This window comes from Microtus oregoni, unplaced genomic scaffold (genome assembly GCF_018167655.1).
Source record: "Microtus oregoni isolate MIOR12 unplaced genomic scaffold, Mior012 000044F_ref0000062, whole genome shotgun sequence".
NCBI lineage: Eukaryota > Metazoa > Chordata > Mammalia > Rodentia > Cricetidae > Microtus > Microtus oregoni.
This window is the reverse complement of record NW_024543218.1, coordinates 19,466,358-19,494,190: the sequence shown is the minus strand read 5'-3', so window position 1 is coordinate 19,494,190 and position 27,833 is coordinate 19,466,358. Positions and strand designations below refer to the sequence as shown.

Genomic DNA, 27,833 nt, shown 5'->3' with positions numbered 1-27,833 from the left:
CTACTTTAATATAGACATAAGTTCTTCTTTATATATTACCACCAGTCAGTATTAACTTATTTTAATGTCCTGTTCTACATATTGTAATGAGGTCTTGTGCTGGAAAATATTGAAGGAAATGCGTATCAAATTCTTACAAATCAAATGTATTTTGCTGCCTAAAATTTACATATTTTGTAGATTGAGGGTTTATAGGTTTGGTGTTTTAAAAAAAATGGGCCGCGTTAAGGCGACATGACTTTCCACAGACTTGTTTTAAATTGTAAATAACTATATTATATATAGTTGTGCATATAAAAAATTGTGTATTTAATAATTTATAAACTGATGATACACATATAAATTTTAATAGATACCAACCTTATGTAATTTATTGATGATTATGTTTCATCTTAAATTCACAATTTATATTTTTCACCAGGAGCAAGGGTTGCTTTGAAACTTTAAAACATACTATTTTTGTGTAATAACACAATAGGAGAAGAAGTAAACCTAGATATTTCTTCTCTTTTGTTACATTGTTAATTAGTGTGCATATGTGTGGGCAAGTGGAGGACACAGCTGGGTTTCAGAAGTTAGTTCCCTCCTCCCACGTGGGTCCAGAGGATCAGAGAGGTCATCAGACTTGGCAACAGGCACCTTTACCCCAACATATTTTCTCTAAAAGTTGTGACCATATGATGTTGCTTGTTTGGACCTTATATACATACACACATGGTGCCCTTACATACATGCAGGCAAAAGACTCATACACATAAAATAAAAACAAAACAGATCTTTTGCAAGTTATGACCTTTAATACTAAGAAGCCAGTGAGTCAGTCTGTTGAAACGTAATTACAAATGAAGTGAACAAAATACGACAAAGCTTTCTTAGTTCATAAGCCTCCCGTGTGATCTGTCCACCCTCAGAGCCATCTGGAGTGCCAAGGGATCAAATAAAACTAGACCTTCTCTTGTTTCCGCCTTTGTTACATTGCCGGCTCTTAAGAGCAGCACAGCCTTGCTTTCCCAGCCATGGAGGGTTTGTTTTTATGCAGATTCGTCTACCTGGAGCTCCCAGCCGCCGCCAAGACCCCTTGCACCAGGTTCCGCTGGTGGCAGCCCATGTTCTCCGGGGAGGACTACGACCAGTGGGCCGTCGATGACATCATCATCCTGTCAGAGAAGCAGAAGCAGGTCATCCCCATCGTCAACCCAACTTTGCCCCAGGTATGACTCACATCAGAACACCAAGATGCAGAGGGTTGGCACATCAGATCAGAGAAAGAACAATAGACTCCCTTAAGGTCTGACAAGGAATAGGGTGATTATTCATGCTTTTTTTTTGGTTGTTGATGTTCCCTTCTGTAGTAAAAAAGTTCAGTCCTGGGCTGTTAGTTCGCAGATTGTTCTGTTCAAACATGAGAAAGATTGTGAATTCTAGAAAGCAGAAAATTGTTAGTATGTTTAAAAATAATTAGATACATGGTGGCAAAATAATTCTGGTTGTTAAATCATCAAGAAGCAATGTTAGTGCGTTTTTAAAGTTTGTTTAGTGGTTCTGTATTTTCAGGAAAACATGGTCCGCGTGTCACAAACCAAACATCTCTTCCTGTTTTGTTTGTATTGTTCCCGTTAGAACTTTTATGAGAAGCCGGCTTTTGATTACCCCATGAATCAGATGAGTGTGTGGTTGATGTTGGCCAACGAAGGGATGGCTAAGAACGACAGTTTCTGTGCTGCCACACCTTCGGCCATGGTGTTCGGAAAGTCGGATGGAGACCGGTTTGCTGTAACCCGAGATTTGGCCCTGAAACCCGGATATGTGCTCCAGTTCAAGGTATCTGCAGCAGGGCTCTTCCCCGAGCGCGGAGGAGCGGTACCAGCTCCGACTTCTGCACAGATGGCTCCCAGAGAACAGAATTTCCCATACTCTAGTAAAGAAGGGGCACACTTGAGGAAAGGCTCCCCAGTTTCAGGATGGTAAAACTCTTAAGGAAAACAGTTGGCTAGATCTGGGGGAGTCCCAGAAGTTGTACCTAAAGCATTACACTGTTCATGCAACTCTTCCATAATTGAAACTATAATTGAGTTTTTCGATCTGAGTTGATGCAATGAACTCTTTACTTTCAAATCATTATTGATATGTCTGTCTGTCTCACTAGTGGCTTGGGACTTGTGTTTTTCTGTGTTTTGGCGATCAAGCCTAGGACCTTGCACACAGTAACTGGGCTCCAACCCCAGCCTGTATCACATGTGTTGACTACAGCATTTCCAATTTCCCTTTCCAAAATTTGATGGGTTTTTACTCTGCCACGCATCACTTTCCTTAAAACATATTGTTTTTCATGCTTTATAGCGTATCAGCAAAAACAGTGAGAATGTACCTTGACAGACTCTTGTCTCAGAACGTAATCAAAATTTCATTGTGCTTATTTATAATAAAATCCCATTGGTGAGTCCTGGAGTCAGAAGCAATGTAGTTTTAATGAGGTAGCACAAATACATGCTCCTTGTGTAACAACAGGATACAGACACAATAGTTTACAAGCGGAATTACTGAAGAGATCAGATGTTTGAGGGTGGCTCTTCAGTATCATTTCCAAAGGCCTTTTACACAAGGTAGTCAGCCATCAACAGGAACAAATTATGTCCTAACAACAATGAGGAAATGGTAATCTGCCTTTGTTCATATTTGGATATTAATGCAATGGAAAAGCATCAGTAACAGTTCATGTCTTCATAGGCGTGTGTTGGTGACACTTGGTATTAATATAAAATGTCCATAGAGCGCTATACCTTTCCTCATCTAATACCACTTCAATTTAATCAACCCCAAATAGCATAGTAATATAGACATTAGATTCTGCATGGTGAGCTCCCGAAACTGAAAAAGCTAACTAAGAAACACATAGTGAATTTTTCAGATATTTAAAGAGGCAACAGTACATATTAAGAAAATCCCAATTCTCACATCACAGCTAAACACCTAGTAATTTGTGCCCAATAATTAATGATGGGTATTAATTATGGATTATACATGGATTGATAGTTAATATATACTAGAAACCCTTAAAATATCACTTGGTATCTTTTATATAAAATGTATATTTTATATAAAAAATACAGGTCTGGTGCATTCTTGGTAATTGCTACAATTACCAAGATACAATTACCAAATATGAGTTGCTAGGAATATAGAAACCAAAACCATGGCCCTAGTCCTCAAGGAGCTCAAAAACTAGAGAATAAGTCAGAAAGGTAAGCAGTCACAGTGTTGTCAGAAGCATTCTGGTCAGAAAGGTCCCAGGTGCCGAGAGAGAGCCCTGCATAGTGCTGTCTACATTGACTAGATAAGGAGAGGGGTACGGCAGTGATAGATACCAAGACTGAATAGAGCAGCATTAGAGTGCATTCAGACACCGATTTAGGAAAGAACTGCCTTAAATTGTAATTGCAAACCTAGTGGTGTGCTAGAAGAAGTCCTTTAATAAAAAAAAAAAAAAATACACCAAACTTTAAAATTTGAAGTGTTTTCAGATTTTTGACTCAACAATACCACACCTGAGACCTCTCTGGTGGGAATCACCCAGGAGGACAACTGGGGAACCTCTTTCTTTTTTCTTTTAATTTTTATTGATTCTTTATGGATTTCATATTATGCATCCTGACCACACCCATCTTTCTTCCCATCCTTCCACCCCACACATTCGCCCTCTGTCCCTTGCAACTTCCCATCCCAAGACAAAAATTAAAAGAAAAACCAAAACCAAAAAAAAAAAAAAAGAAAGAAAGAAAGGAAAGGAAAGGAATCTTGTCTTCGGAGTTGTCGTGTGGCCCCTGGAGTCACACAGGTCACCCTTTAGTCCATACATCTTTGCTTATCAGTATTCATTGCCAGGAGTCTTTAGTCTAGTTTGAGGCTCTGGCCGATGCTGCACCATCTATAATGGGCTCTCTCTGGGACTCCTCTTGGCTATCCTGTTGCCCTGTGTCATGGAGATCCTGCCATTTTGGTTCTTTAGGTTCATCCCCTTCATATGCTTCAACAGTTCATAGATTCTGAGGATGTTGGGGTGGGTCGACTCAGCTTTGGTTCTGGGCCTGGGTGGTTAGTAGGTAGGTAGGTAGGTAGGTAGGTAGGATGGATGGATGGATGGATGGATAGATAGATAGATAGATAGATAGATAGATAGATAGATATGAGAGAGGGGGGATGGATAGATGATGGATGGATAGATAGATAGATAGATAGATATGGATAGATGATAGGTAGGATAGATAGATAGATAGATAGATAGATAGATAGATAGATAGATATGGATAGATAATAGATAGATGATAGATAGATGATAGGTAGGATAGATAGATAGATAGATAGATAGATAGATAGATAGATAGATAGATATGGATAGATGATAGATAGATGATAGATAGATAGATAGATAGATAGATAGATAGATAGATAGATAGATAGGGATAGATAATAGATAGATGATAGGTAGATAGATTAGATAGATAGATAGATAGATAGATAGATAGATAGATAGGGATAGATAGATAGATAGATAGATAGATAGATAGATAGGGATAGATAGATAATAGATAGATGATAGGTAGATAGATTAGATAGGTAGATAGATAGATAGATAGATAGATAGATAGATAGATAGATAGATAGATATGGATAGATAATAGATAGATGATAGGTAGATAGATTAGATAGATAGATAGATAGATAGATAGATAGATAGATAGATAGATAGATAGATAGATAGATAGGGATAGATAATAGATAGATGATAGGTAGATAGATAGATAGATAGATAGATAGATAGATAGATAGATACATACATACATACATACAACAGGAAGAGAACTTGTCTAGCTCTGTACTGAAGTGAAACCTTCCAGAATTTACAGAGGGTTTGGGTTGAGTCTTAACTGTATCCTCCTCGTCTCTTAACTGCCATGCTGACTTGGACACAGTGATGGGCTGTCACTGCTCCTCATCTGATGACCGGTGTCTTTGAGTGAACGCCCTGTCTAATCTAATCCTGCCCTTCCTCCTAACAGCTGAACATAGGGTGTGCCAGCCAGTTCAGCAGCGCTGCCCCGGTTCTCCTGCAGTACTCACATGACGCGGGCATGTCCTGGTTTCTGGTGAAGGAAGGGTGCTTTCCGGCTTCAGCAGGCAAAGGATGTGAAGGGAACTCCCGGGAACTGAGTGAGCCCACCGTCTATTATACCGGGGACTTTGAAGAATGGACAAGAATCACCATTGCCATTCCAAGGTCCCTGGCATCCAGGTACAGCGCTCTCTCTCTCTCTCTCTCTCTCTCTCTCTCTCTCTCAATCTCTCTCTCTCTCTCGTGGTGTGCCATTGCTTCATACAGTCTGGCCACTCCTACCCAGGTAGTAACTTGAGGCAAAAAATAAAAACTAAAGTAGAGTTGCCGAAATAGCACAAGTAGATGGTGAAGCCTATTAACTCATTCAGTAATCATTTGCCCATCGCCGGTCTGAGCCATCCACAGTTCTGGGCACTGGCACACAGCAGCACACAAAGCTGTTCACGGGTTGAAAGAACCACATGGCCTTGCATCAGGCTTTTTCCCTCCATAGATCTTATTTATCTAACACCTCCTTACGTAGAAAAGTTGAAGCATCTTGCAGTGTAAATGGTCGCTTTAAGTTGACTGCTAAAACAAATAATAACAGAGAAAATTAAAATTTCAACGAAGGAGGGTAACATAAATGGACTGAAAATTTGAAATGAATCGGTTTCCATAAAGGAGGGACCAATTTAGCTCTCAGCCGTTTGGCAGCTAAGTGACGCAGAATCGTTTCCTCTCCATTGGTAATAAATAAATAAAGCAGATATGTGTAAATTTTTGTGAAGATGTGTTCCTCCAGGTACAATAATATAGAATAAATTTTATAGCACTTTGTTTCAGATACAGAAAGTAGAAGAGCGAGATCGTCGTTTTCCACTCTATCATTTTAGGAAGGATAAAGAAACATTCTTCATGTAGACACTTCGTAATTAAATTCTGGAGTGCGACATTAAGCGTGTCTCAGTCAAGGCCTTTGACTTCAGAACCGAAATGATACACAGAGCTGTTTATATTGCTTCTTGATATTGTGACATATAGAGCTGAGGTACTCACTAGTGTCACTTGGCAATACTCCAAGAGCCTTTATTTCCTGGAATAAGGTAGGCTTATGCCCACATTCTTCAAAATTTGACAGATGGCTTAATTTGAAAAAAAATGATATAATAAAATGTGAATGTCTGAAGCACTTAGCTTTCTAGAACTCAGGTGCTTTCCCAGGGTTCCATGCAGTGAGCTACAGCAAGCACCAGCCTCAGGCCTCAGGTGCAGTAAGCAGATTCTTGGCCAACCTGTGCTGGATACCTAGACTAAGTGAGAAACAAGCTTGTGTTGGAATAATCGACAGGGTTTGGAGTTGTTTGTGGCCGAGGGTAACCTGTCCTGCACTCCGGTGTGGTGGTAATGAAAGGAGCATGTTCCCGAGGCTGCTAAGCACTGTCTTTCTGTCATATTTTTCACCAAGTTGATCACAGGTTTCCTGAGCATGACCTAGCTACTCAAACCAACTGCACTGTCGGCCTTCATCACCAGTTAAGGTTGTAACCCCAAGAACATGCGCTGTAGTTGTTGCTGGGGAAATATTTGGGTTGCTTGTTTGATCAAAGACGTAAAGTTCCGTATGAGTCTGATAAACCCTGAAGCATCATCTTAAGGTATCAACTGTTTCAAAAATTGACCACCAAACACTCAACCATCAGATCCAAGTCCAGTTACATGTAATTTCCTTGTCTTTCAATGCCAGTGTTGCTTTGTGGTTTAACAGAGAAAAACAAAAGAGAGGGGACAAGAAGAAATGGGAAGCTCACGGCCGTCAGTTACCGAGCCCATAGGAAGACTGAGCTTCGCCAAGAAGCTTGTTAATTCAGCTTCCTTTGTCCAAAAGCAATGTCTGGGACAGGAATGTCCTTCTCTAAGACAGTTGTCCCTGAGAGCAGTCCTCCTGTCCATTGCTCTGGGCTCCTGGTTTCAACTCTGAGGAATCATTCGCCTCCATTGGAAACTCTGTAATAGCCGTGTCTTCTCGCTTCCCATTCTTCTGAGGCTGTCAGTATCAGCGCAGCCCTGTTTGATTGGTTTGTTTCATTTTGTTTTGCTTTGTTTCTCACCTCAACCACAACCCTTCGTGATTTCTGAAGCCATGGACACGAAACAGCTCTTCCAAATACATAAGCATCAGCGGGACCCCTTGCTGCAGTGACTGGAGCGTCACGGTGATGAAAACATCACTAGAAAAGCAGAGAGTATTGTCCAGAGTCAGAGAACACAAGTCCAACATGGATTTCTGAGAACTGTGGCTAAATCTGTAAATTACAGTTTCTTCTCTAGTGAAAAGAATAGCCCAGTTGGCAAGACCACATTATGAGAAGTCAGAAAAGCTCAGCCTTCACAGCATTAAGATGGCCAATATTTTGAGTCTCTCAATATTTGAAATTTTTTTTTTGGATTTCAATTTTTGGAGGAAAAAAAAGAAATCTTCTTCATTAAAATCCAGCTTCTGGTTAGTTTGGAGTCTACCCAGCTTTCTGACTGATGGCATTTGTGGTGAAGAGCCCTCTGCTAAAGAGTAGTAAATATGTTTCTATTTCTCCCAAGCAAATGAGCTGTTGGTTTGTAATCTGCAATATGTTAAATTCAGGAAGCCCCGAATGCAGTGTTCAGAAGCTGAGAGTCTAAGTGACAGAACGTGGAGCTGGTTTTGCCAGGAAGCAGCATGCTTACAAGAGTGAAGGGTTTCACTCTTTCAGAAATAATTCTAAGGGGATTTTTCAAAGTCCGTGCTCCCACGAGCCTACCCAGTTCTTGCCTACAGAAGACAGACATGGGAGGTGGTAAATCTATGTTGGTATATATGCCCCTCCCAGCCCTCAGAGCCATCCCTATTGAGACACAATAAATCTGCAAATAACTTATTGCAAAGGCTGTACCTACTTCATATTAATGTGAAATATAGACATTTTTGTCTAAATTTTGCCTTATTTCCTTCTTCTTTGGGATGGTCTGGCTAGTTCATCATCATCATCATCATCATTGTTAATAATAAACATTTTTAATTTTTTATTTTTGAAAATGTATTATGATTACATCATTTTTGTCTTTCCTTTCCTTTCTCCGAATCTTCCCACAGACTCCTCCTTACTCTTTCTCAAATGAATGGTCTCTTTTCTCATCCATCACTGTTAGGGGTGTGGGTGTCTAGGTGCGTGTGTATTCCTAAATACATGGATGCGGCTCGCTCAGTCAGTGTTTATAGGATAATCAGTTGGTATGCTCTTCTTTGGAGAAGACTGTTTTTCCTACACTTGGCAGTGTAGTTGTCTGCAGTGTTTTGTGCAGAACTGAGGCTTCCTGGGCTCTGAACCTTTCCGCTTACAAGCCAGCATGTCTAAGGTTGTCCTTCTTCAGCTCCTGTTTAGGAAGATACGTTGGTGAACTTTGTGGATATAGATTCTCATGTTACTAGGAGACACAATCTCATAGTGAACTCCCTGTTCCCCTGACTCCTATCAGCCATGACCCCTGAGCCTTGGGTGCAGGAGTTGGGTTTTAAAGGTATCAGTTAGGACTGGGCTCCACAATTTGGCATTTTGACCAGTTGTGACTTTCTGTAATTGTTTCCGTCTGTTGCAAAGAGAAGCTTCCTTAATGAAGGGTGAAGACTACACTATCTGTGGGTATGAGAATTAACATTCAGAAGGTAGTTAGGAACCCACAACACGAATAGACATTTACTTAAACTAAAATGTCTGCATCTCAAATAATGGTTCTATTTTAGGGCTACCAACTTCAGGAAAGCACTGTGGGGACAGGTGCGGCAACGGGTTTCAACTGTGCTTTCTTCTTTCGTGCCTTTCCTTCCCAAATGCCGTGTGGTCCAGCGTCTCTAACTTACCCCCACATATTTGTCCACCGTTCATCAGGTACCTCATGGCCACACCCCGTGCCTCTTCATTCTTCATAACTCTCCTTATTCCAGCACCTTCTAAGGCACCAACTTGCTTGTGTTCAAACCCAGGGTTACATCACTGAGCCCAGAAGCAGGCATTGGGTGTCAGGTACAAGGTAGAGAAAGGCAAACAGGTGTGAAGCCATGCTCGGTTTGCTTCTTCCAACCCAAGGCAATAAAAGGCTTTTTTTTCATTGTCGGTTTTTTCTTAGCAGTGCTGAGAGGCACCCCATCTGGTTACTAGGGAATGGCAGAATAAGCATCTTAGAAATGGAAAGGGGAGATGAGGAGGAAAGAGGGAATCACGGGTGTCAGTAGAGCTATCTGCAGAAGCTCTTGCTTTCCCTTGGCAATACCAGAGTCTCGTTACATGTCCCAACAAAAAACATTCTATCGGATGGCCTCAAAAACATGCCAATATTTTGCTGGAAAGAAGGGTCCAGAGAGAGCATTGGGGTCAGGGAGCAGGGGAATAAGAAAGCATTATGACCGATAAGCATAATCAAAATCCATTACGTACACGCATGAAATTGTCAAACTTTACATTTTTTTCAAATAGTTTCTCTAAAACTATCCGTAAAATTAATGTGAAAGAGCATAGAACGAGAAAATATGTGAAGAAAAACCTAAGATATATCTGGTATAAAATCCTATGATGTATCTGGTATAAGGCTCCTTTGTAGGAAAAATGTCAGACCGTTGTGCCTCATCTCTCCTGGGCATTAAACCATTCATGCTGAAGAGGAAATCAGGCAGGTTTGAGGAAGATTTGAGAGAAAGCCTATGAAGGGTCTCTGTGCCACGCACAGGCATGCCTCTCAGGGTACGCGGCTCTGGTGAAGCCGTCTGGGCCTTTCTGTATTCCTCTGTCCGGTGAGATGTGACGGTAAGAAGAGACATGTTTCTCCCAACAGTAAGACCAGATTCCGATGGATCCAAGAGAGCAGCGCGCAGAAGAACGTGCCCCCCTTTGGCTTGGATGGAGTGTACATATCAGAACCTTGTCCCAGTTACTGCAGTGGCCACGGAGACTGCATCTCGGGCGTGTGTTTCTGTGACCTGGGATACACGGGTAAGGCCAACATGTGCCTCTGGCAGTTTGCGTGTGAAAGCTCACTCAGACACAGATAACAGATGCTGGGTTTATTACTTTCTGTGTCTAAGAATTCTAGAACTTGGCCACCCAAGGTACTTGAGCTGCTGAGTATCCTGTAGTTTCGAGCCACCTAGAAAGAAAACCTGCTAAGTTCCACTCCCTAGAAAGAATGTGTTTGTCACTAGTAGCAGTCATAGTGAGCATTGCTTGGAGCCTGACATCAAGCCGAACATTATAGTAAATACCTTCATTTTATCGCGTTTGAATCTAAGAATAACTGTTCCACAGTACTGCTGGCCCTGTTTACTTTTGAGGAAACTGATGCAGAGAGTGGATTTATTTATTTATTTATTTATTTTTACTATTGTTCTTGGGTTCCATAGCCAGGCATTGCTAGAGATAGGCTCTGAACTCATACATTTAATCTTTAAAACCCAAATCAAGTTCTTCACTACATGCCTTCAGAGTCTCCCTGAGAGCTCCTCTCTCTCTCTCTCTCTCTCTCTCTCTCTCTCTCTCTCTCTCTCTCTCGTGTGTGTGTGTGTGTGTGTGTGTGTGTGTCCTTCTCTCCCTCTCCATCCCTCCCTCCCTCTCTCTCTCTCTAATGAAATATACTTCACTACATTTAAATTTAAAATAGAATATAAAATATTAAGCCCAAGACTGTCAAAAGAGAACTTTTTTTTTTAACAACATCCACCTTTGGGTGTTGCCATAGCAAAAGTTTTGAGAGATCTGAGATTAAAACATAAAATTAGAGGAAATCTCTTAAGCTCTAAAATCTGCTTCTAAAAGTTTTCCTGGCAGCAAAATCAAAATGCCCCTTCCCATCTTGATAGTCAGGCCTTCCTCTGACAAGAAACCAAAGACAGACTGGCTCGCTCTTGCCAGCCTTCTGTGTCAAGCACAGTTTCAAGGACGACATTTTCTAATTCTGTGCTGACTGTCCTCATGAGCCTCTTAATAGCAAGACAGTAAAGGAATGGCTTTATCATAGGCAGGATCTCTGCTCACACAAGATAGGAGCACCCGTGGATGCTCCTGTATCAGTCTTCCTTTAGAAATAAATAAGTAACAAGGGCTAGAAAGATGACTCAGTGGGTAAGAGCTCCCAGTGCTCTTGCAGGGACGCAAGTTTACTTCCCACAACCACTGTACCCGTAACTCCTGGGCAATCTAATGTCTCCATCTTCCACAAGCTCCTGCACTTGCTCGTACAGACATGTATACATGCAAGGAAACATGCATACATATGATTTTTTTAATTGAAAAAAATCTTTTTAAAAAGTTAAAATTAAAAGACAAAAAAAAGCAAATTTCATTGATTTCTTTTTGTTATCTTTGTGAGGGGAGTCTTGTGTAGCCCAAACTGACTTTGAACTCACTAGGTGGCCAAGGAGAGCCTTGAACTTCTGATTCTTCTGCCTCCATCTCCCAACTGCTGGGATTCCAGGCACACAGCACACACCTAGTAACAGCCTTTATGTTAGTAATAATGGCTGCCTTTAGACCGATGGTTGCATGATGTCAACTCTCCTTGTCCGTGTATCAAGCGTATCTTGTCACACTTAGTGATTCTAACAAAACGTCTGCATTTGTTTTCTCTGAAGCTGCACAAGGGACCTGTGTGTCGAACATCCCCAACCACAGTGAGATGTTCGATAGGTTTGAAGGGAAGCTAAGCCCGCTGTGGTACAAGATAACAGGAGGTCAGGTTGGGACCGGTTGTGGGACGCTCAACGACGGCAGGTCCCTCTACTTCAATGGCCTTGGGAAACGGGAAGCCAGGACTGTGCCGCTGGACACCCGGAATATCAGGCAAGTTGTTGATGGGAACATTTCTCCTGAACAGAGTAGACTACTGTTGCTGTGTATCTCCTATAATACTTCTACCTATGGGTTGCATGTGCAAAACATGAAGCTTAGCTCAAACTGTATAATAAAATAGGTGGGGAATGCAAAAAAATCACACCATAGTTCCTTAATCAGCCCGTACTTATCAAGACCTCTGTGTCTACTACATATTCACCTTAGTTTGCAGAAGGAAGTTCTGTGTTATCCTGTAAGCTCTTGCATGTTCTTAATGTAAATTGACGAAGTAGATATACTTTCAACTTCGAATTTGATGTCTGAAACTGATTCCTCTGTGTACGAGGTGGTTCATTTGTGGTCACTTAGTGAAAACTGCCCCCCCCCCAATTTAAATGCCTGCCCTGCCACCTACTGGTCAAACCAAGAACTGTTTGGCTCTAAGGTCAAGCAAAAATAGCACCCCTAACATGAAACTGTGCCTTTTACGTCAGTCAGACGACCTGGGAGTTAGGAGGAAGAAAGTGAGAAAAACAGACATGCTCTTTACTAAACATCCAATGCCGCCCTTCATGGTTTTTCTGCTGTTCGTCTGTTTCATGTTCCTTCCACATCCCATCCTCAAGGGTCTCTCTGCCCAGCAGGATTCACTGGTTGCCATGGGCACGGGCACGAATTACATCACGCTGAGTGTCAGGTGTGGGAGCTTTCGCCCGCTTGCTCTAAATCAGTATTGGACAAGTGATGGTCTGCCCTTCTAGAATCTTTAACGTGTTGGTGGGAAATATTCGTTCCCTCATCTTGAGTTTCCAAGATTGCAGTATCTAAAGATTTTTTTAATTTGTCATGAAATTGTTGCAATGAAATGGAGTTCCATTGTTTTCTTTAGATCACTGTACAGAATGAAGTCATTGTCCCTATCAATTAACTTTTTAAATGTTTGCCAAGTTAATGTACTGTCATGTATATCTTTCTGCCCGTCATCTCTGTCCCTCTGACTTTAGAAGCGGTACTTGAGAATGTTAGGAGTTTTTTGTCCCCCTTTTGTTTGTAAGCAAGCTAAAGTCTATGTGTTCATTTGGTTTTCTTCCAGACTTGTTCAGTTTTATGTACAAATCGGAAGTAAAACATCAGGGATCACGTGCATCAAGCCGCGGGCTAGGAATGAGGGTAAGCTGAAACGGTTCTGAAATTTTTGTAGCTTAGTTTTGGCATCTTATGTGTAGAGGTGTCAGTGCATGTATATCTGTGTACCATGTGTATGTCTGATGCTTGTGGAAACCAGATTCCCTGGAACTGAAGTTACAGTTGGGACCTACCATGGGGGTGCTGGTAATTGACCCCAGGTCCTCTGGAAGAGCAGCCAGTCAGTTCTTAACTGTTGAACCATATCGCCAAGCCCAAGCAACTATGCTTCTGTAGAAATTATATAACTTTGATTAATTAGCCTTTTTTTTCCTCCCAAAGTTGGATGTGGATTTTACAAACTGGAAGATAATTCCTGCGCTCTGTTCTGCTTCATAGAAAGAGTTGCTGTGTAGACCAGGGACCCCACATCTTCTCCTAGTGTTCTTTAAGCCTGAAATCATGTCTGCCCTAGGTGTAGGCAGAATCAAATAACATTTGTTTTGGTGAATTCTACTTCTTTATAATGCTGCGCAGAGAAGAAAACAATAGGAGAGGTTTTTGCATTCATTGTGAGAACTAAACTTGTTTTCATAGAGAATTGTTGGACTGTATATCAAATTCTACTTGGACATTCTGGAGGGGACAGAATCCTTGTACAGTAGTTCTTGGTAGCCTTAAATGGTTTTTCTGAGTACCTGCTACCATAGATGCTGTCTTAGAACTGTTTAGCAGGTGTGAAGGGTGAGGCACAGTGTGGACCAGGAACTTGCACGCAGTCATATAGATAATAAGACAGGCAAGGATTTGAACCTCCCACTCCAGGATGTATGCTCCCTTCTCTTGACTCTTTTCTCGTGAGGCTCCCACTGTTTCTGCCTCAAATCACAAGCAACAGCCTTGAGCTGTGAACAGCCCCAGCAACGCTGTGGGTATGCTAGGAGTCTTTCAGGACCCTGCGTGTGGCTAGTCAGCGTAAAATCCACAGGCTTCTCTGATGGCTCTGCCTCTGACTTTAATCTTAAAACAGCATTGGGTTTTACAGCATTACAGCTTAAGTCTGTTACTGTGTAAGACTGTGGCTGTGTAAGATGCACTGGACCAAACAGTACCTGCTAGTCAACGGACTGTGGAGAGCTCTGGTCCACACTGACCATCTCCATATCATCCCTGGCTGGAGGTTTGAATGGTTTCCTGTGATTGTCTTAATACTTTTGCTCTAGTAATTATTCAAATCATTCTTTTGTTGAGGAAAATATCTAGACACTTCCATGGGCTCTGTTGGCTCCTTCATCTCTTCTACAGATGTGTATGTAGTCTGTTTTAAGTCAGATACTCTTGTGGGAACTGCAGATACAGTATTACGATGATGGTGTCAGAGATGTATCAGTCATGAGCTAGGTTATGCCACAGTAACAAATAATCTCTTTAAAACAGAAACAAGATGTTTTTTCTGTTGTGCTACATCTTCTTCGTGGATTATCCGATGTCCTTATCCCAACACTGAAAATACTCCCCAGGGTGGGAGCTGGGTGTTGCCAGCCATGTGGCACAAAGAAGGAGAAAGTGCCTTGGAGATAATGAACGGAAACAGCTAGGGGAGTGTCAACAGCCATGTAACAGGCAGTGCTAGTGAAAGAAGTCAGGCAGTAGACAATAAAGAAAAAAATAAAGAAGTGTAGATTGCAAGAGGAAGACAGAAGCAATTAAACTATGGAGGTGGAAGATAAGCATGCAGGGGGCTGCTAATTTTAATAGAGCAGGCTGGATACCAGCCCACCAAGCTAATGGCTGTTGATAAATTCAGTGCAACAGAAGCTTCCATGCCCGAGTCTTGTGAAGAATCCACATTTGTATATAAGATTTAAAAAGACCTTGTGGGAAGCAAGCACTTATCAATGACATGAGGCCCGCTCTATTCTTGTTACAAATATAATTTGCACTGCCGGGCTGGTTTCCCTTAGGATCCCTTTAGGAACAGGCTATTTGTTCTCAGCTAGTCTTGAACCATGGTGTTATCTGTCTAATTCACATCCCATAGGCTTTTCTCATCCTCTTCTTGAAGGTTAGTTGTTAATATGTAAATCTGACTAAATCCTCGAACAAATCTCTGCCGGTGATGAAAGTGAAGATCCCTTACCTAGTCAAGCTGAGAGACCAATTTACATATTTGGAATTAAACTCAAAATTAGGCTGTCTGCAATATGACTAGGCAGGATGCAGATGGAGTTGTGGTTTAAACAGAGAAATGTCTTACACGATTTAAGCATTCAGTGGATGAGCTGAAATGACTTGGCTTATTCCAACTTACAGTGTGTTAGATGGCACCCTAATGAGGCTCAGCAACAGGTATAAACCAGATATTGCCCTTTTCTGCCTGACATTCCTTCAATCTCTACTTGTCTGGGACGGTCTACTATAGACAGAGGCTGCTCATTCATCTCCCGGCTGCCCATACCCGAAATAATCACATAGAAACTGTATTATACAACACTGTTTGGCCTGTTAGCTCATGCTTCTTATTGGCTAGCTCTTATATCTTAAATTAACTCATTTCTATTAATCTGCGTATCACCATGTGGTCATGACCTACCAGTAAGATTCCATCCAGTGTCTGCCCTCTGTCTCCTGCAGCAGCTACATGACTTCTCTCTGACTCTGCCTAATCTCTCCTCCTCTCTCTGCTTGGAATTCCTGCCTTGCCCTATTCTGCCCTGCGATGGGCCTAAAGCAGATTCTTTTTTAACCAATGGTAATAAAACATATTCCAGAACACCGAGGGGAATCCCCCATCACCCTATCTCATCATGCATTGGAACCAGGGTTTCATCTCTGCAGACCTCAATGCTGTGTCTAAGTAGACACGACTCTCCTGAAAAAGCTAATAAGGAGAAAGGCTGCAAGCAGGCCCCAAATGAAGGGCACACTTCCTGAGCCAAGCCAATAGTATTTTGATAAACACCTCAGATCTTTCATAATTTACATTTGCTGACATGCAAATTCTGACTTAGGGGCAATGGAGTGATATGCCACATAAAGACCAAGTGGCTGAAAGCAGCCAACGTGCTATCCTATGGTTCCTGCAAGACAGGAAGGCAGGCACAGACACTGTTGAGCTCAGGGGCTCTGGGTCAGGATCTCTTTAGGCTGCAGTCAAAGCAGTAGACAGGGCACAGATGTTAGAAGACTCAGCCAGGGGCTGTATGACCTGACTCATGAACAAGTCAAAGGTTTTGTCCAGAGCAGCTTTCTCTACCCACACATGTCCACAGGCTGTTATAATATCTTACTACGTGTGCATTAGCTTCTGAGAGGAACAGATCTAAGAGAGCAGGGAGGAACCCCCAAAGCCTTCCTCTTCTGTAGTGCTAAGAAGGGCTCACTGTTGTTTAGCAAGCACTGTACTTCTGAGCATCCCTCCAGGCTTCATTGCAATGCTTTTAATGGCCTGATTTCAAAATTCACCTTGACTCCTACCTCATTCTGTTAGAAGCAAGTTATTAAATCTTTCTGCACTCAGAGAGAAGAGAGTTAAGTTCTTATTTTTAAAGAGAGAAGCATCAAGAGATTTATGAATATACTTTTAAAGCTATCATGGATAGAAAGCCCAAGTTCAGGTCACTGGTCTTGGACTATAGCTTGAAGAAACTAGAACGAATCCAGAAGATTTCTATTCCCATGGTGTTTCATTTCTAATACTTTGCCTCCTGGCCAGCTCTCCCTCATCCTCACCATCAGAGTAAGCTCTCCAGCACTGGTAGTTCACCCTCTGCAGTGAGCAGTAAGGAGTGGGGCCATTTCTCCTTCTCTCACGTCCTCTACCACCAGACCAGCTGGCCCACACCTCCACCACCAGGGTCAGCTCTATTGTGTTGCGAGGGGGAGGTGCAGGGACCACTCTCCCAAGTGCAAGGGGCAAGGTCAGCTCTCTCGTCCACGGTGAAGGGGGAAGACATCTTTCCCTCACCACCGCATGGCAGATGAGAGGTATGTAGCCAGCTCCCCCATTCCCACGACCTCAGGGCACACTCACCGGCGCCCCACCAGCAGAGTTGGCACGATTGTGGCGCCCAGGTGGGGTGCAGAGCTTGCTCTCCTGAGTGCTGTAGCCTTGATACCAATTTCATGAATAACTGTGGAGTAAGCCATTAGCTGCATACCCTCTGCTTCCTCCCACAGATATGCATTCCTATGACTAGTACCGATTTGTATCCATGTGTATTATGTGTGTGTGTGTGTGTGTGTGTGTGTGTGTGTATGTACATGTGGCCCTCAATCTTATTATCCATAGCAGTTTTCTCCTTTGCTGATCATTATCCTTCCCCTGTGTCCACTTCTAAAGGACAATGTTTCTGGCAGAAGTAGCGGGAATGTCTGACCCTCTAGCAAGGATGGCTCACGAGGTACCCGACCCTCTATCGGGGATGGCTCACGAGGTACCCAACCCTCTAGCGGGGATGGCTCACGAGGTCCCCGACCCTCTATCAAGGATGGCTCACGAGGTGTCTGACCCTCTAGCGGGGATGGCTCACGAGGTGCCCAACCCTCTAGCGTGTAGATCCCCAGATCTCGTCACCTTGTGACGGTGGAGGTAGACAGATAAACACAGGAGGAGCGGCACAGACAGGAAGGAGAACCCAGCGTGTTGTCGCGTTGCTTTACTCTTGGATAATCCGGCCTCATTTGGGTTCCACCAATCAAGGCCTGTCACAATGCGAAGTGCGGCTCCGCCTAACAGACTCCCCGGCCGAGCCGCAGATTGCCCTGGGCTTTGGCCCTGGGCTTTGGCAGCAACGAGCGCAGCTGTCTTGTACCAGAGAAGCTAAGATATTTCTTCTGAGTATATAATGACCTGAGACTTTGTAGTGCTCAGGATAGAATCTGAATTTCAAGTGCATGATCTGGAGCAGGATTTTATGTCTCCCTCACCAGCCCGCTCATCACTCATACAAAGCTGAGTGTCTTGAAAGGGACTTATGTATGTCTTGTCTTCATTTACTGGGAGCCAGCGCATTAGAAACTGTCAGGAAATTGATGGGCCTTTGAGTCTACTAATTCATGCCGTGGAAGTTAGATGGATGAGTGTGCCGTCTCTGAGACATAATCTGGACTTGCTGCAGGTTTGTTGTTTCTGGCCTCCCAGAAAGCTGTCATAGCCCCCGAGTTTCTGTCTTCTACCTCAGGGCTGGTTGTTCAGTATTCAAATGACAACGGGATACTGTGGCATCTGCTCCGGGAGTTGGACTTCATGTCGTTTCTGGACCCACAGATCATCTCCATCGACCTGCCGCGGGAGGCAAAGACACCTGCCACCGCTTTCCGGTGGTGGCAGCCACAGCACGGTGAGTCGCTGCCCTCTCCGACTTCCCGGTGACTTCTTTCTTAATCACGCGGCATCCATATCCAACTTGTAATGTGTGTGTGTGTGTGTGTGTGTGTGTGTGTGTGTGTGTGTGTGTTAATTTACCGTCGGTTTCCAGACAATTTGATTTAAAAGCGTGGTCACGAAGATATTCATATTGTTGTATAATGAACCTTCTCCACCTGCTGCTGTTGATCTGATTGCAGGGAAGCATTCAGCCCAGTGGGCTTTGGATGATGTCCTTATCGGGGTGAATGACAGCTCTCAAACTGGATTTCAAGATAAATTTGACGGCTCCATAGACTTGCAAGCCAATTGGTATCGAATCCAAGGAGGCCACGTGGATATTGAGTGTGTCTCTATGGACACTGCCCTGATAGTCACTGAAGACATAGGTATATATTGCGCCACCTACTAGAAGGGCATTTGATTAACTACAGGGCTAAATTAGCTAAAACTCAAAAGGGATTTTCTGTTATAAGATTATGCGCCTTAACTTCCTTTGCTGTGGAAGGCAGGGTACACACTGTCCTCTAGAATCACCCGGTGACCTGGGCCTGTCGGAACTTTCTTTCATGGAACATGCTAAGAGGAAAATAACTTAAGGCAGAAACGTATCTATCAGAGGGCATTCTTATAGTTTGCAATCTGCAAAATTGAGAGTGATGACTCTGTTAGTCCTCTTAAGGTAGTAAAGGCCTTTGAATTTACAGCCTGCCGTGTTTCTGATTCTATGGCATCTGTATAAAAGCAGTAAATGTGAGAAGAAAAGCCAACGCAAACCCGAGGCACCGAACACAAGCCGTTATTTGGGTTTGCTGTGCGAAGTGTTGGTAGCAAGCGTAAGCATCGCAGGAGAGCCCATCATTCCGTGACGGTTAACCCCTTGCTGTCATCTTCGGTAGGAAAACCTCGCTATGCTGAGACCTGGGACTTTCACGTGTCGGCATCCAGCTTCCTACAGTTTGAGATGAGCATGGGCTGCAGCAAGCCCTTCAGCAGCGCCCACAGTGTGCAGCTCCAGTATTCCCTGAACAACGGCAAGGACTGGCATCTCGTCACCGAAGAGTGTGTCCCTCCAACCATCGGGTGTCTGCACTACACGGAAAGCTCAATTTACACCTCGGAAAGATTCCAGAGCTGGAGACGGGTCACGGTCTACCTTCCGCTCGCCACCAAGTGAGACTTGCCCTTTGACTGCGTGTTAGGTTTCTGTCACCTAACTTGGTAATCCCACCTTCTTCAGTTAAGTCATCCTCGGTGTTCATCCTCATGAACTCACACAGAGCTGTGGTCCCAGGGAGATTTTAAATCCAATGAAATTGATAATGAAGATTATTCATCATGCTTAATATATTCCCAATAGCAGACTATCAACACGATAGAAAAGAGGGAGCTCTCTCCAGTTCTTGACTTTAGAAGCATCATGTTGAGAACAAACATAGTATAGGACCTCATATACTCTGAGAAACCATTAGGGTCAGTGGAATGGAATCCTCATTGCCAAAATGATGTTAGTTCCCAATGTCTTTGTTGAGCCTTCATTCTTTCCCTAACCCTAGAGACAAACACTAAAATTACTTTGAATTTCAAAAACATACATCAAGATCTCTGGATAACGTTGTGGTGTTACATATGTTGACTTTCCTGGAAGAGAAGTCCTACAATATTTGGACAGCATGCATTCTGCTCTCCTCTTTACAATCAAGAGGAGAGACCACTTAGTACTTGGTACGAAAGTAGAAGTGTCTCAAAGGACAGGAAACTGGACTGTGAAAGAAGGAAAAGGGAAATAAAATAGCTATTCATGCTCCATGCTTTCAAAATTGCCTATCAAGCCAACAGTGTTTTGTGTTTTGTTTGATTTGATTTTTGTTTTTGTTTTGTTCTGTTTGTTTGTTTTGTAGTTCTCCCAGAACACGGTTCAGATGGATCCAGGCCAACTACACCACAGGAGCAGATTCCTGGGCTATCGATAATGTTGTTCTGGCCTCGGGGTGTCCTTGGATGTGTTCAGGAAAGGGGATTTGTGATGCTGGACGCTGCATGTAAGTAATAAAGCCCGGTTCCCTTCGTGGCCACACCACAGTGAAACTGGTTTGTGGAAGTCATAATAAATGCTGCTTTTTCTCCTCTCATCTTCTCGGTAGCTGTGACCGGGGCTTTGGTGGACCCTACTGTGTTCCTGTGGTTCCCCTCCCCTCCATCCTAAAAGATGACTTCAATGGGAACTTACATCCTGACCTTTGGCCTGAAGTGTATGGTGCAGAGAGGGGGAATCTGAATGGTGAGACCATCAAATCCGGAACATCTCTGATCTTTAAAGGGGTGAGTGAGGTTCTGCGTGCTCCTCTGTCGTCCCTGAGCCTCGCTGCTCCACACGCGTGCATCCCTGGTCTCGTCAGCATGTTATTTCATACACGGCTGCTGTCTTCTAAAGCACACCCCATTCCATTCTGTTAGCGCTTTCGCCTTCCCTCTAATTCTTCCCCCTTCCTTTCCTCCCCGCTTCTGTCTTGTCTCTGAGGTAAGGTCTTGCTGTGTCTGCTACATTCATTTTCGTGGTCCTTTGGACACAGCATCTTATCTTCCCTCTGCTTTGGAGGTCGGTGTCTTCTTATTTTCTGCTGGAATCCACAAGGGTATATATGTGCATAATTGTTAGAATTTGGTTACTGAAAGGTAGCATTTCCTTTTACTCAATTTTTATCTTATAGTATTTGTTGATGATTTTATGAAATCTTTCCCTTTGTTCTTTTTTTAAAAAACTCCTTCCTGCCAGTAGTCTGATCCCTTCCTTACAGGAGACTAGAGGAGACCAGGCCGTTAAGTCGTGTTAACTAGCACGCACGGACCTCGTTAATGTTCCTTTGTATTCCACCCTAGATGTCTAGTTAGAGAAATGTCTAGCAGAGAGAGACTCTGCTCAGGTGGCACCGTTCCGTGTGTGAATGCCACCTCCGTCCCTCTCAGCAAGGAGAAATCGACTAATCTAGGTGTGCGAATGAAGTCCTTGACAGACGTCTGCATGGCTTTCTACACAGCCTTCACGAGTCGTGCCGAGCACTGTGAAAATTAGACACCCTGGAACTTTTCAATTATAGCTCGTAGATGCCAGTTAGCATAATTGCTCGAGTCCAGATTCCTCTCAAGTTTTGCATGAACAGAGAGAACAACTCACTGCACCGAGAGATGTGTGCGTCCCCAGAGTGCTGATGGACCAGAGACATCGGGACAGCACTTTCATGGTGGAAACCCTGGTGTGAGAGGTCAGTCTCTCCTAAGGAGAGCCCATGACCTCCAGCTGCCCCATCCCAAGCAGCTAACTAAACCGAAGAGCAGAAACGTTCAGAGGCCTTTGTCTGATGAAGTTCCAAGCAGCAGCGTTAACCTAGTCTTTAAGACTTACAAGCAGGGAAGGCGTGGGCTCCTTTCTCTTTAGCTACCCAAGTGCAAAAGCGGCCAAGCGTCATGTGTCATCCATCAGCTCGGAAAGATGCAGGCAGCTCAGTGTGTGCCATCCAGCAGGTTGCAGTCTGGCCTCCAAAGGCATTCTTCCACGAAAGAGGAAATGATCGTCTTTCTTAGATGTTAGAGATTCGCAAGTGCTCTCCACTACTGAAACAGCTTGTTGGATACAAAAGATTTTTCCTATTTGAAAGAACCAAAAGGAAACATGTCTATACAAACAGAATCTACAAGCCGGGCGGTGGTGGCGCACGCCTTTAGTCCCAGCACTCAGGAGGCAGAGGCAGGCGGATCTTTGTGAGTTCGAGGCCAGCCTGGTCTACAGAGCTAGTTCTAAGACAGCAATGGCTATACAAAGAAACACTATCTCAGAAAAAAGAAGAGGAGAGAGAGAGAGAAGCAATATCAAGTGCAGAGCTAGCTTATTGCCAGCATGTGAGGAGCCTTTCCAGCTACAAGTCATCCCCACAGTCTCCTAGACAAAGCAGTGCCACATGGGTCCTTGCACAGTGCCTAGGCCTGTCCTTGGGAACAATTTCACATTTGTATTCCATAGCCAAGACGGAAGAGTAACAGTCCTGTGTCTCAATGTAAGCAAATGACATTACTAGCTGAATCTCTGAGCTGTCTGAGGATGCCACCTTTGTCCGCAACCCGTGATGCAACCTTTGTCCACAACCCATGGATGCAACTTTTGTCTGCCACCCGTGAATGCCACCTTTGTCTACAACCCGTTTCCTTATAACCCTGACCTAGAAATTTCTAATAGTGTTCTCTCTCTCTCTCTCTCTCTCTCTCTCTCTCTCTCTCTCTCACATTTGCAACATGAGAATAATCTTCCTCTTAGGAATACTTAGTAAAGTGTCTGTTAAAACCCAGCATGTTATAGGCACTCCATCTATGTTTGTTATTTCATCTGTTAGACAGTCGTGACAGTCATCCTTGATAAACATGAAGGAGAGGGGAAAACTTACTTTCCTAACTAATACAGCATTTGGCCTTTAGTTGATAATGAGGAAGTCATTTGGTGCTGTCTCAGCCACAGACTGCTGAAAAGTCACTTAACTCAGCAGGCTCAGCTGAGAAACTAAAGCCTGTTTGGACCTTGGGACTTCTGCACAGTGAAATGTACCGGCTATCACCACAGCCCTCTACATACACAGCAGCCTTCTGAGATGTCGATCTCGGGCAACCAGAAATAGTTAATTAGCAGAAAAAATGACTATGGCTAATGCGGTCGTTTTCCTCGATGCGTGGCTTCTCTGCCTGAGTGGTTGCTGTCTAGGCATGGGGACCTGGCTTCCTTCTGCCTTATTTAACTCGAGCAACTGGGGCATTGTGTCAGCCTGTGTGAGAACCTCCTGGGGCTGGCAGAGCAGGCAAAGCAATAGTGAGTTCCCCAGACTCCTTGGAGCCCTGGAAAAGTTAGCCATTAGTTCTTGGCCTCCAGCGGGAGCGCGGATTCATCTTTTCCTCTTCATTTCTCTCACAACACGCTGCCACCAAATGACAAGGTTTTGGAAATGCCAGCAGTGGACAGTGCTATTGTTTCTGCACCACCTTTAATAGTAGTCACAAAAAGTATGCATCAGAGGTGGGATAATAAAAATGTGTTGCTTAATCACATAAAATGAGGGCATTAAGAGAAGGCGATATCTTCCTTTTGTCCTTTTAAGCTAGACAAAACATTGCCGCTCATCATCTGTAGCTACCGTGACTTCTAACCATGTCACTATTACCTAACTAATTAATGCAGGGTAAGTATATAAAGCAGAAGTAATTACGCAAGTGACAGAAGGTTCCTTTCTCTCTTGTTTTCAGGAGGGACTAAGAATGCTTATCTCCAGGGACCTAGACTGCACCAACACTATGTATGTCCAGTTTTCACTGAGGTTTATAGCCAAAGGTAAGCTGCTCCCGTGGTATGCATCCTTTTCCTTCATGAAAGTTGCCCTGTGCACAGTCTCTCCCCCATAAAGAGAAAGCCCTTGAGCTTCACTGTTCTCAAGTGATCTTGGCTCAAGTTCTTCTTGCCACGGTGGCGCAATCACGGCTGTTCTAAGCCATTTAATACAGATGTGGTCACCGTGCTGGTTGGTAAACTTACTGTCACGTCCTTGAATGGCCCCGCCGCTGCTTTCTAGCTACCAGAATTTTAAATTAAAAATTATTAATATTTGAGCATTTTGGGTTTATTTTACAGATGTGAATGCTCCCAAAGCACTCCTTGGTCTTTCTGACTTTTCATATGTAATTAATCATTTTCTTTAAAAATAGTCACTATAGATATATGGCATTTTCACGTGATTTTTATTTATATTGCCTTGATTTAAACGTTTCAACATTTGCAAAACTGTGATGTCAGCAGAATGAATAAGTTTTTACTTGGTGTCGCCTAGATATAGGAGAGAGGAAAGAAGGGAGGGAGGGAGGGAGGGAGAAGGAAAGAGGGAGAAAAGGAGGGAAGGAGGGAGAATGTGTGCAGATACAAGTGCGTATGTGTGTCACGCACATATAAGAGAAAGACTGTCTACATTTGGTGTACTTTTTAAAGTATACTCATACACAGGCTCTACCTACAACCACTCTCAGTTGCCACTGAAGTGTTTGGAGCTGAAAGTCTCTGTGTGAATCTAAGCAGGCTCAAGGGCTGATGCCCCCAACATCAGCTCGGAGCGGACCATGTCCTCGTCACCGTGTGCTGTATGCCTGTGCTGTCTCCTCCCTAGGTACTCCAGAGAGGTCCCACTCCATCCTCTTACAGTTCTCTGTCAATGGAGGAATCACCTGGCACCTGATGGATGAGTTCTACTTCCCTCAAACAACCAGCATACTTTTCATTAACGTTCCCTTGCCGAATAGCGCCCAGACCAACGCTACAAGATTCAGACTCTGGCAGCCATACAGCAATGGTAAAAATGCATGCGTTCTGTTTTGATCAAAACCGATGGCCGCGTGTTAATGGTCTTGTTCCTAAGACATGGAGAAAGGATGGCCTGAGAGGCACATGGACTGTGCACGCCACAAATTTACACGCTTCCCTTTTGACCACTCTTCATGGAATGTTGAACTTTATGTCTCCTTCTCACCTTGTATAATTGACTGGTGAATTCTTGCTTTAGTCCTCATTTGGTTTTGGCTGAGACGTCTTTACCTTCACTCACAGGCTGGCCCAAAACCCACTAGACAGCTCAGAGCAGTTTTAAATTCAAGATCCTCCTGCCTCAGCCTCTGAGTTGCCAGGATTACATTGTGAGCCACAGAATCTGGGTGTTTTGTTTTGCTTTGTTTACTAATAATCCATCATTGCCATTAGTTCCTCACCAACTGCAACTATGTTTTTGTTGAATTTATTTAGGAATTACCATTCTTCTCAATGGCATTTCATAAGTGAAGCAGATTATCATAGAATGCCTAGAAAAAGTGGAAGGACCTTAGACCAAGCAGGCAGTGTCTACATCCAGGCCAAGCAGACAGTGTCTCACATGTAGACCAAGCAGGTAGTGTCTCACATCAAGCATTTCACATTTACAGAAGGTTTTCAGATTTCTAACTTTGGCTATTTCTTATAGTTCTATTAATATTGACTCTAAAGGGCCAGATTTTGCAAAGACATGCATCTAACTGCCTAAATAAGTACAATGACAATGTATTAAGCAGAAGTAACAGAAATGAGTAGGAAAAATATACTTATGTCTCTAAAATAAAGCCTATGTATTTTTTATGACAAGTAAGTAAATAAAATAAAACTTCAACATGTTGTAAGATAGATACAATCATGGTAGATTTTTGTTTAAATGGATTCATATGTATAAGATATAAAGTGCACTTGAAATTATATAAAGTGTACATGTTATAAATATATTTTTACCTGATACTTTGTACTCATGAATTTTACTTAAGGATAAAACACAACTCTGAAAAAGAAATACACCCAGTTTCAAAATCTAGACGATGTTGGGCCTTATGTTACATTTGAAATGCTTACTTTATTTTTTTTTATTATTACATTCATCAAACGCTTTCAAAACAAGAAACTAAAGAAAACCCCTAGAGTTAGGGCCACGGTAGGAGTGAGGAGAGACAGAGGTGGATGGTTTCACTCCCACAGGCCCGTGGCCCTGCTCGGACTAAAAGTCCAGGGCATATGCACAAGCCGCTCACTGGCCCTCCCTGAGCTAGCACGGCTGTTCTGTGTTCGTCTCATATGGCTGCAAGCTTTATTTTCCTCACACTTTGATCGCTGTGAACGGGCTGCCATGTGGCTTGTGGGTTTCGTCTGGGAACCATATGCTGAAACTGTTGCCACTCGGTTTCTCCTGCTAGTGGCTTTTTTTTTTTTTCTTTCAATGAGAAAATCCAATTTTCTTATTGGGGGGGACAAAAAACAACAACAAAAAAACTTTATTTATCCAAAACTCTCTCAGGAAAGAAAGAAGAAATCTGGATTGTTGATGACTTCATTGTCGACGGAAACAATTTGAACAACCCCGTGATGCTTCTGGATACATTCGACTTTGGGCCCCGAGAAGACAACTGGTTTTTCTACCCAGGGGGAAACATCGGTCTTTATTGTCCGTACTCTTCGAAGGGAGCTCCGTAAGTACTAGGCTGAAATGCTGAAAGGGAAATCATTGCTCCATACACATCAGGAGGAATTCTTGCCCTAACCAGTTTCCCTTTGCTTTCCCGATGTCCAGCGAGGAAGACTCAGCCATGGTGTTTGTGTCCAGTGAAATTGGTGAGCACTCCATTACCACCCGGGACCTAATTGTAAACGAGAACACCATCATCCAGTTTGAGGTACTGACGCTGTCTATTGGGAACGCTTTACATCTTACCTTGAACAAAAAACATCAGCAGGAAGAGGAAAGTCTTAGATAATTTCACACACTGTGATTTCCTAGTTGTGTATAAAGTCATAAAAGGTCTGTGGGTCATAGCTTACTTTATTATCGGACCAATTTATTATACTAATGTTTGTTTCAGAAATAGTTACTTGTAACACAGATTCCCTCCTATCTACTATAGCAAGTGTTGAAATTAATTACTTTAAAATTATAAAAATGTGAAAGAATGCTCTTGTGGTCTTGTTACTTTTCACAGTTCTTATTTAAAATTTAAATTTCTTAGGACCTAGGTCACTCTAGCTATAGTCTGTACGGTACCAGCAGACATACAGGAATGTTTATCATACTGTGAATTTTACATATAAAACAGTATCACACTATTTTTACAGTATTAAATATACTTACCATGTGTAGTTGTCATTTCATGTATTCCTTATATTTGTCAAGGAACTAAACCCATAATCAAAGCATTTGCATATTTGAAACACTTGAGTAAAGTCACCAGAATAAAAGGTTTGTTATGCCAGTGTTCTAGGTGGTAAGAGACATTGTGCTGATATCTGTGGTTTAAATGCTAAGAAAAGGTAGCATTTTTACCAAAAGTTCATCAAGTCCCAATTGCTTGTTCATCAGAAGATAAAGCGATAGCCACACCCTCCCTGCTCTGTGTCCTTCCCCCTCCACTCCACTCACTACACGTTAATAATCAGTTACCATAATGGCGTGATAGCAAGAAAATATTCTTTGGAAAGAGGAGATACGGCACAGAAAAATTATCATGCATTTAGCAGAAAGAGGCTTATCAGGAAGGAAGGGGGAGAGAGAGAGGAAGGGGAAAGGTCAGAAGTTGCAAATTGCCATTAGATTGAAAAAAAGAATCTAAATATCCAGTGTCCAACATGTGGGTTAGACTTTTAGGTGCTGTGTTACGTTAGCATGCGGGTTAGCGTTTAAGATATTGTATTACATGCTGGAAACGACAAAGCAGATCTTAGATTCTCTGACACACACCAGGCACATGCGTGTTGAAGAAGACACGCACAGAGTAGCTGCAGAAGTGAGTGGATTTATTTTTTTTTTAA

The 27,833-nt window shown here is 43.0% G+C and overlaps 1 protein-coding gene across 1 annotated transcript in view; it reads left to right on the top strand.

Moving 5' to 3' along the window:
* Nucleotides 1-27,833, top strand: part of LOC121434713 (reelin-like) — a 447,768-nt gene that overhangs the window by 345,085 nt on the left and 74,850 nt on the right. The window contains exons 26-40 of the mRNA XM_041633615.1: nt 1,040-1,211; nt 1,621-1,821; nt 5,058-5,290; nt 9,956-10,113; nt 11,748-11,955; nt 13,040-13,116; nt 18,255-18,413; nt 18,640-18,828; nt 19,339-19,612; nt 20,341-20,481; nt 20,584-20,761; nt 23,723-23,807; nt 24,631-24,813; nt 26,329-26,500; nt 26,602-26,704. Of these exons, the coding sequence (XP_041489549.1) occupies nt 1,040-1,211; nt 1,621-1,821; nt 5,058-5,290; nt 9,956-10,113; nt 11,748-11,955; nt 13,040-13,116; nt 18,255-18,413; nt 18,640-18,828; nt 19,339-19,612; nt 20,341-20,481; nt 20,584-20,761; nt 23,723-23,807; nt 24,631-24,813; nt 26,329-26,500; nt 26,602-26,704 (2,533 nt within the window). The remainder of the gene's footprint in view (nt 1-1,039; nt 1,212-1,620; nt 1,822-5,057; nt 5,291-9,955; nt 10,114-11,747; nt 11,956-13,039; nt 13,117-18,254; nt 18,414-18,639; nt 18,829-19,338; nt 19,613-20,340; nt 20,482-20,583; nt 20,762-23,722; nt 23,808-24,630; nt 24,814-26,328; nt 26,501-26,601; nt 26,705-27,833) is intronic.